This window comes from Lepidochelys olivacea, assembly GCF_965140295.1.
Source record: "Lepidochelys olivacea isolate rLepOli2 genome assembly, chromosome: 1".
Taxonomy (NCBI): domain Eukaryota; kingdom Metazoa; phylum Chordata; order Testudines; family Cheloniidae; genus Lepidochelys; species Lepidochelys olivacea.
The window spans coordinates 294,408,451-294,417,281 of record NC_140411.1 but is presented as its reverse complement, the minus strand read 5'-3'; the positions used below and the strand labels follow the sequence as shown (position 1 = coordinate 294,417,281).

The window sequence follows — 8,831 nt, the reverse complement described above, 5'->3', positions numbered from 1 at the left end:
GGACCAGAGAGGGGCAATTTCCCTCATAACCTACATTCCTTGAGTCACAAGTTTGGGCCACTGGGAAGGTGTCATAAATAAAAAGGGAAGGGTAACCACCTTTCTGTATACAGAACTATAAAATCTCTCCTGGCCAGAGGCAAAACCCTTTCACCTGTAAAGGGTTAAGAAGCTGAGACAACCTCGCTGGCACCTGACCAAAATGACCAATGAGGAGACAAGATACTTTCACAGCTAGGGGTGGGGGAAGACAGAAGGTCTGTCTGTCTGTCTGTCTGTGTGATGCTTTTGCCAGGAACAGATCAGGAATGCTCTTCAGAACTCTGTAAAAAGTTAGTAAGCAATCTATCTAGAAATGCATTAGATTTTCTTTTGTTTAATGGCTGGTAAAATAGGTTGTGCTGAATGGAATGTGTATTCCTGTTTTTGTGTCTTTTTGTAACTTAAGGTTTTGCCTAGAGGGATTCTCTATGTTTTGAATCTGATTACCCTGTAAGGTATTTATCATCCTGATTTTACAGAGGTGATTCTTTTACTTTTTCTTTAATTAAAATTCTTCTTTTAAGAACCTGATTGTTTTTTCATTGTTCTTAATATCCAAGAGTTTGGGTCTGTGTTCACCTATGCAAATTGGTAAGGATTTTTATCAAGCCTTCCCCATGAAAGGGGGTGTAGGGCTTGGGGGGATATTTTGTGGGGAAGACGTCTCAAAGTGGGCTCTTTCCCTGTTCTTTGTTTAACACGCTTGGTGGTGGCAGCATAGGGTTCAAGGACAAGGCAAAGTTTGTACCTTGAGGAAGTTTTTAACCTAAGCTGGTAAGAATAAGCTTAGGGGGTCTTTCATGCAGGTCCCCACATCTGTACCCTAGAGTTCAGAGTAGGGAAGGAACCTTGACAGAAGGTAATATGGAGGGCAATAATAATATAATACACTGAACTTACAGGGCTCAGATCCAACACCAACTGAAGTCAATAGAAGATGTTTCAGGCCCCATGCAGTGTTTTTCATCCATAGATTTCAAGCACAGAAATACGATCACCAATCAGTTTTAAAAGAAGCAAGAAGGTGAAGCCTTTTCTCCATCAGCTGCACTAAACTTCAATGCTACATATCACAATAGGTAAGGAGTGTTTTAAGGTTTCTTTAGCAAATGCAAGTCGAAAATCAAAGTCTGTTAATGTAGATGAGTGACGCCTTTCTAGTGTAAATGAGTTAAATATTTAAGGTTACAGTACAAGTTTAGATGAGCATGAGATTTAAACATAGATGATTTTGAAGATACCACTTCAATACGTTCTATACAGTAATGAAGGGTTAATGTCTAGCTATTCCACCTGGAAGCAGGCGGGGCACACCCTGACTGTTTCCTAGGAGCAATGCACACATTGCTCTATCCAAGGACAAGGGCTAGATATGAACCCTGAGAACTTGATTGCTTGGACAGCAACTGTGGGAGGTTTCTTTAGCCTGGGCTCAAGGCCTGAGAACCAGGATTGTAGTAGATAGAGGATGGTAACTAAGCATATGAATCAACGTCATACATTCCTTTGTGTAGCAGTGTGTAATGCTTAGGGGGAGAAATATAATAAAAGGAGAAGGTGGAAGGCAGGGGGGGCAGAACAGCCCATCTCCGCTGACCAGCCTGTTTGTTTGCATAAAGCTGTGTTCTGTCTCATCACTGAACCGCAATAACTGGCGCCCAAACGTGGGGCCCTCAGCACTCACCTCGCCCGGCAAGGGTTTCAGACGCGTCACTCATCCACTTCGTGGATCCCGGTGAGTAATTTTCATTGTGGTAAGTATGGGAAGCTCCCTCTCTGCTTTGCAAGTGCAACACCGCAATGAGCTGCAGTATTTGCTGCGTAAGGCTCAGCATGACTGCCCGGCTCGAGAACTCACTCTCCTGCTACAGGAGGTGCGTGCCAAGTGCCCGTGGTATCCTGAAGCTGGAAGCCTTAAGCTAGCGGACTGGGAGCGATTGGGCCAGACATTGCACAAAGAGCCTCGGGCACCCGTGCAGGCTTTACATGCCTGGCACCTCTGCCGCGACGTGGTACAGCGTGTCGCCTCGGACAGACCCTCCCTCGCGAGGCTGGTGCTCTCGCCGCCCCCGTCCGCCCTGCAGCCATCCCCCCTCCTGGCGATGCGACACAGCGTGTCGCCTCGGAAAGGCCCTCTTCAGCACCAACAGAGGAGCTGCCGATCCTGCCACCCCCGTCCGCTCCTGCAGCCATCCCTCCCCCTGCTTCGCCCCCAGTGCCTCTATTACCACCGCCTCCCTGGCCTTCCCCACCGGAGCCGGTGTGTGATCACCCTCTCCCCATGGGGCCCCCCGGAGAGTCATCTGCATCTGCTCAGAAGCTTTCGCTGGTGCAACAAATGGTTCACGCAGCGAAAGCTCAATCAGATCTTACAGCAGAGGAGCTGGCTGATCTGGTCTCCGTTTGCCCGGTGACCTGGCAGAATGATGACCAGGGCAACCCCGTGGGCACCTGGACCACTCTGCCATACTCGGTGGTTAGAGAGATAAAGAAAGCAATTCGTGAATTTGGCCTGACTAGCACCTTTGTGCATGGTCTCATTGAAGGGATGGGTGCTGGGTACTCCCTAATCCCTGAGGATTGGAAAACGCTGCTGCGCATGATGTTGTCACCCAGTCAGTATGTTATTTGGCTTAGTGAGTATCGGCAGATGGCAGAACGCCAAGCCCAGGTATATAGAGAGCAAGGTATCATTTATGAGCATTTGGCAGGGGAGGGCCAGTTTGCTACTATTGAGATGCAGTCTCAACTCCCTCAGGCCGTCTTCCCCATTATTTCCACCTGTGCCCAGCATGCTTTCAAGAAGGTCCCGGATTCAGGCAAGCCTACCAAAAGCTTTGTCAGTATCCGTCAGGGTGCCTTAGAGTCCTTTTTGGATTTTACCAACAGATTGCAGGAGGCTATCCTCCGACAGGTGGATAACACTGAGGCAGCTCACGAGCTCCTGTTAAAATTGGCAGTTGAAAATGCAAATGAGGATTGCCGCCGTGCTCTCCAGGCAGCACAAGTCTCTGGTATTTTAGAGCTCTCAGACATGCTGCGGGCATGCCAGAACATTGGCACACAAGCCCACAAGGCTGGAGTTCTGGCTGCCCCCCTCAGAAAAACTGGGAAGGAGGGGAAGCGCTGTTACCGCTGTGGAAAGGAGGGTCATTTTCAGCGGGAGTGCCGCTCATCTAAGGCACCAGCCCGACCCTCAAAGAAGTGCCCCAAGTGTGGGAAAGGTTATCACTGGGCTAATCAGTGTCGTAGCGGGTTGGGAAACCGCGCGACGGGTCCCCCCCGAACCCAGGGCCAAACGGGGGTGTTTCCTACTCAGGCAATCGCTCCTCTGCCTTGGAATCCGTAGACTCTATGAGGGCAGCGACTGCTGGAAGTGCAGGGCTTGATTTGATCATGCAGGAGGACACTGACTTTCAGCTGCCAGGGGAGGTCTGTGCCATACCTACACAGGTGATGGGACCTCTCCCTGCCGGCTTTGTAGGTCTTGTTCTCCCTCGCTCACATGCTGGGAAACAGGGCTTTTTTGTCATTCCAGGGGTCATTGATGCTGATTACACTGGCATTATTAAGGTTCAGGTGTGGACTCATCTTCCACAGTCGCTCCCGCGTGGACGGTCAATTGCACAATTGATTTTAGTCCCCTATCAGGTGCCAGCTGCCGAGGATCGAACTCGGGGCGGAGGAGGCTTTGGATCTACGTTGTCTCACTCGCCGTCTCACAGCGCGTCTTCTCCACTTGTTGCTCTGACAATGTCAGTCCGCCCCTCGAAACCTCAGTTAACACTTCTCTTAAATGATGTTCCTTTTACAGGGCTGGTGGACACTGGAGCTGACGTTACAGTGATTCGTGATCTGGAGTGGCCGGTTAGTTGGCCTACGGTTCCTTCTAAAGAGTTGTGGGGGATTGGGGGTAGCAAACCCGGGCGCCAAAGTTTGTCTTGGGTCACGGTCTCTAAACCAGGAGGCCGTGCCCTTGCTACAATCCGCCCTTTTGTGCTCCCTGTCCACCTCAATATTTGGGGCCGTGATTTACTTACAAAGTTAGACACCACCCTCGATATTAACATCTGATGGCTCTCCCCACCGAGGTGTAGTCACTTATCAGTTGGGTGACCCCCCTCGTTGGCATTTTCGTTTTACACTGCCTCAGCGTTCTGCACAGCGTTCAGAATTGGCTGCTGTTATGTTGGCCTTTCAACTTTTTGCTGATTGTCCCTTTAATTTAATTGTGGATACCCATTATGTTTATCAGGTAATTGATCATTTACCCCTTGCCCTCATTACCCCTCAGATTGATGCAGACCTCCTTCACCTGTTTTTGTCTTTACAGCATCTTCTTGCCACTCGTCATTTCCCTTACTTTGTTGCTCATATTCGCAGTCATACCCCTCTGCCTGGGCCACTCACTGAGGGCAATGCACGCGCCGATCGCGCGTTGCGTGGTCAGGTAAATTCCCTTTTTTCTGACCCCATTGAAAGCCATGCCTTTTTTCATCAGTCTGCCTCTGTTTTGGCCCGGCAGTTTCACATTCCTGCTGATCATGCACGTTCCATTGTTTGTTCCTGCCCCCACTGTGCTGCTGCTGCTCCTACTTTTTCTTATGCCATTAACCCCCGAGGTACCGCAGCAAATCAGCTGTGGCAAATGGATGTTACTCATGTGCCACAATTCCGCCCCTATTCATTTTTACATGTTTCCGTTGATACTTATTCAGGCTTCCTTTGGGCAACCCCACAACGTGGGGAAGCCACTAACAAAGTTATTCACCATTTGCTGGCCTGCTTTTCTGTTATGGGTTGCCCTTGCCAAATTAAAACAGATAATGCCCCAGCCTACTGCTCTGCAGCCCTCTCCACCTTTTGTGCCCGCTGGGACGTCCGTCTTAAACACGGAATCCCTTATAATTCCACGGGCCAAGCCATTGTTGAACGTGCCAATCGCACACTCAAAACCTTGCTAGATAAACAATTAAAACAAGGGGAGCTGCATCTCCGAACCTTAGGAGACATTCAACAATAAATGTATATCCTCTTGTTTACTTTAAATAATTTAACACTGAATGCAGATCAGCAGACCCCTGCGGATCGGCATTTTCACAAATCTGAGGTACTGGAAAGACCGCGTGTCTTTTACCGTCAGCTGCCCGATCCACAGTGGCTGGGCCCAGCACCTCTAATCACTTGGGGTCGGGGATATGCTGCTGTGTCTCTCCCTGCAGGACCGTTGTGGGTTCCAGCCCGGTGCGTGCGACCAGCACTTAAACAACATGGCATGGCACCAGGGGCTGTCGAATCCCATACCAGAGTTTCAGCTGACCTTGGAGGAGACCGCGTTGCCCCCCGAGTCGACAACGGCGGGACGGAAACGGAGGAGGCGTAGCGTCCCAAGCCAGCCCGTGACATGGGGAGCAGTAAAAGCATTGGTCGCCACGGCTCAACGAAAACTGGCAGCAGATCAGCAGCCAGAAACTCCTAAGACTTTGTTTGTGGCGATTCTCACCCAAATCACTGCTAATTCTGTGATGATTGTGTGACTTTTGTGCCTGCTATTTTCTGTGGGGGTTGGCTCGGAAGCGCCTCCCCCGTTATAAGCCCGAAGGAGAATAAGATACTGCTCTTTGCTTATGCTAATCTTTTCTCCCAGTACTTTAGCATGGCTAATTGGGGCCCGGCCAACTATACTCTGCCTCGCACGGCTATATCCCTTCACACACCGTACCCGGCCGGGGCTCACAATGTCACCTGTGCGCGTGTAGTTAACTGCACTAGTACAAAGGTGCCATTGGGCTGTCAAAAAATTTTTCAATCCCTTTTAAATTGTTCCCATGCTGTTAATGTTTCATATAAGTATGACCATATCATCCTACCATCAGGATGGGTTTTTACTTGTGGTTCATGCACCTTTAATAATATTCCTGCAAATTTAAGTGATGGCACCCTTTGCTGTCTTAGTAGAATGATACTTATATTGCCTTTTGCTGGTCACAATTGTAAAAGCCTGCTGCAGTTTCCACGATATGCATCTGAGGAAGTGAGCTGTAGCTCACGAAAGCTTATGCTCTAATAAATTGGTTAGTCTCTAAGGTGCCACAAGTCCTCCTTTTCTTTTTAGTAAAAGAAGTGTACCTCTTTTAGATGATTATATTGCAGATGTTAAGCTTTTGGTTATTTTGTGTTTGTAATCATTGGGCTTATTTTTTTGTTGCTGCTGTGTACAATGTATTCCTTCCTTGTTAAGACTTTGTAAAATTTTTGCCCTGGAAAGCTCCCCAGGTTATGTCCTTGTCTGTCTGGGAGTTAAATAGCATGATAAAACAAATTGGCGGCTACCATGAGATGGCCAACTTCAATAAACAAAAAAAGGGGAGATGAAGGGTTAATGTCTAGCTATTCCACCTGGAAGCAGGCGAGGCACACCCTGACTGTTTCCTAGGAGCAATGCACACATTGCTCTATCCAAGGACAAGGGCTAGATATGAACCCTGAGAACTTGATTGCTTGGACAGCAACTGTGGGAGGTTTCTTTAGCCTGGGCTCAAGGCCTGAGAACCAGGATTGTAGTAGATAGAGGATGGTAACTAAGCATATGAATCAATGTCATACATTCCTTTGTGTAGCAGTGTGTAATGCTTAGGGGGAGAAATATAATAAAAGGAGAAGGTGGAAGGCAGGGGGGGCAGAACAGCCCATCTCCGCTGACCAGCCTGTTTGCTTGCATAAAGCTGTGTTCTGTCTCATCACTGAACCGCAACACAGTAATAAACCTGATATCAAAGTTCACCACTATAAAAATACAGATTGAAATAATCGGAGTGGTTTTACTATAATACTCTTTTGAACTGCCATTATGTCAGATATCAGAACAGTAAATGATCAAACGTTTCTATCAATAAATATAAAGATGAAAATACCATTTCCAATGGGTATGTATTGTTTACCTCCAAGCGGCACATGAATTGTTGGTTAAGAATCTATAGAGAGAGTAAATTTGGTCTTACATTACATAAATTTAATTAAAAACAACAATGTTACATTTTAAATAAGCTAGTAGTGAAAGATTCTAACTTACACTGGATAAATGTGACTCAAGTTAGGGAGAATATGGACATATTATTACATAGCTGTCCATTGAAGGTCTCTTTCACCAGTAACAAATGAGAGAAAGCCCCACTTCTGAAACATGGACCCACCTTCTGTTGCAGCAATACTTGACTTGTCTTCCCTGTCATACCATTTGCTGTAGATTCAGGTTCAGTGACAGTTTGGGAATTTAATCAAGAGTGAGTTCTTATTTTTCAAAATAGTTTTGCCCATCTATGGACTAATGAGATAGATGTATTTGACTTCCTACTCTTAGGGAAATCTTTGGAATTCTTCACTGATAAATTATGGCTCACTAACTGATCTTATCTCTTCAGGTATACTGTCATGCCTTGCTATGATAGATGTTTTATGAGTGATCCCAGCATGTCTTTAGATGCCCAAGAGCTATGCTATTTTAAAGTAGCCTTAGCAGTAATATGCTTTGAGAAATAACCCACTCAGACATTTGCATGTGACCAAGCCTTTCTGAGAACTAACCTTGAGTGATTTGATATTAAATTTTTGTCTTCCTGTGATTTAACTCATACAGATTTTTGATACCTCACTGATAGATTTTTAAATGTAATGTGTAATTCTCCTCCATTTGTACTCTAATCTTTAAAATCTAAGTTTTATTTTAAAAGAAAATTAAAACCAAATAGAAATTCTGAAAGACATTGGGATACAACAAAACCATTTATGGATATTGATGGGATAATTCCCAAATAATATCATCTAGTATTAATTTCAGGGTGAAACAACCCCATTGTAAGTCAAAGGGAATTTTGCCCTTGACTTTAGCGGACCAGGATTTCACCCAGATGTCCTTTCCGGTGAAATATATAGGAATGAGCACAAAAAAGTCCAAAATTTCTTTATTTCTAAGGGGAGACACAAGTTTAATAATTTTAGCAATGGTAATTCCTACAAAGTAAAAGAGGATGAAATCTTCTGCATTCAAAGTAAAATTATGTAATTCCTGGTCACAGAAAGACTCAGGATTACTTTTTTTATGGGTATCACAAAGAAATGTCTAAACTACTATGTTAATTTGAAGAGCATATTGATCATGCCCAACTCAAACAGGGTTCTGGATAGAGGCTTAAATAAATTAAAAATTGCCATAGAAATTTGTGACTCAATCCAAAATAGAAGTTGCATTATGGAATTAGCACAGCACCTTGTCCAGACATGGTAGAGAATATTTTCTTACTGCTGAACCATCATTAAATAAAGCACAAGACATAATTATATATATATATATAAAAGGAAAAGTGAGCCTGCCCTCCTACATGAAAGGTTTTAGCTATTTTAACTATTAACTATTTTAGCTATTTCATTCTTCAGGATAGATATGAATCTTTCAAAATCTTTTTATGTCACGTTTAACATACTAGACCATATCTATAAATTAATTAATTAATTAGATATAGTCATAATACCTTTTCAAATGACCTATCCCACCAGAAAGAAGCAACACAAGTGATAGAAGCCAGTTCCTCTGACTTTGCAATATTAATGAAAAATCCTGAGAAAACCCTACATATTTTGCAGGACAGAAAGTGGATTGAAAGACTCAGGAAATGAGAGATACCTGCATGCACTCTGGAGCCAGACAAAAAAATCTAGGTTTTTTTTCAAATAAAAAAACTGAACGGACTGTGTTCCAGAGGTCTAGAAAATGAATTTATTGGCAGGGTTTT

The 8,831-nt window shown here is 45.1% G+C and overlaps 1 protein-coding gene across 7 annotated transcripts; it reads left to right on the top strand.

Annotated features, from left to right (window-relative positions):
* The first annotated feature begins 1,320 nt into the window (after nucleotides 1-1,320).
* On the top strand, nucleotides 1,321-6,766 carry LOC311530502 (uncharacterized protein). Of its 7 annotated transcripts, none has more exons than XM_084647177.1 (3): nucleotides 1,788-3,909; nucleotides 4,376-4,492; nucleotides 5,265-6,766. In XM_084647177.1, exons 1-3 carry the CDS (start codon nucleotides 3,397-3,399, stop codon nucleotides 5,577-5,579), a joined length of 945 nt encoding a protein of 314 aa, XP_084503303.1. In that variant the 5' UTR covers nucleotides 1,788-3,396; the 3' UTR covers nucleotides 5,580-6,766. The 7 variants fall into 6 exon arrangements, 1 of the variants encoding a protein (XP_084503303.1); XR_014714010.1 differs by lacking the exon at nucleotides 4,376-4,492 and adding an exon at nucleotides 1,321-1,777 and having other exon boundaries at nucleotides 3,857-3,909; XR_014714012.1 differs by having other exon boundaries at nucleotides 4,426-4,492.
* The last annotated feature ends 2,065 nt before the right edge of the window (nucleotides 6,767-8,831 follow it).

Excerpts from the sequence above, each read along its gene's own strand:
- LOC311530502 (XM_084647177.1), top strand. The coding sequence starts at position 3,397 with ATGAGGGCAGCGACTGCTGGAAGTGCAGGGCTTGATTTGATCATGCAG. Across the intron at positions 3,910-4,375 it reads TTCGTGATCTGGAGTGGCCG|CATCTTCTTGCCACTCGTCA; the intron begins GTTAGTTGGCCT and ends TTGTCTTTACAG. Across the intron at positions 4,493-5,264 it reads ATCGCGCGTTGCGTGGTCAG|GACCGTTGTGGGTTCCAGCC; the intron begins GTAAATTCCCTT and ends CTCTCCCTGCAG.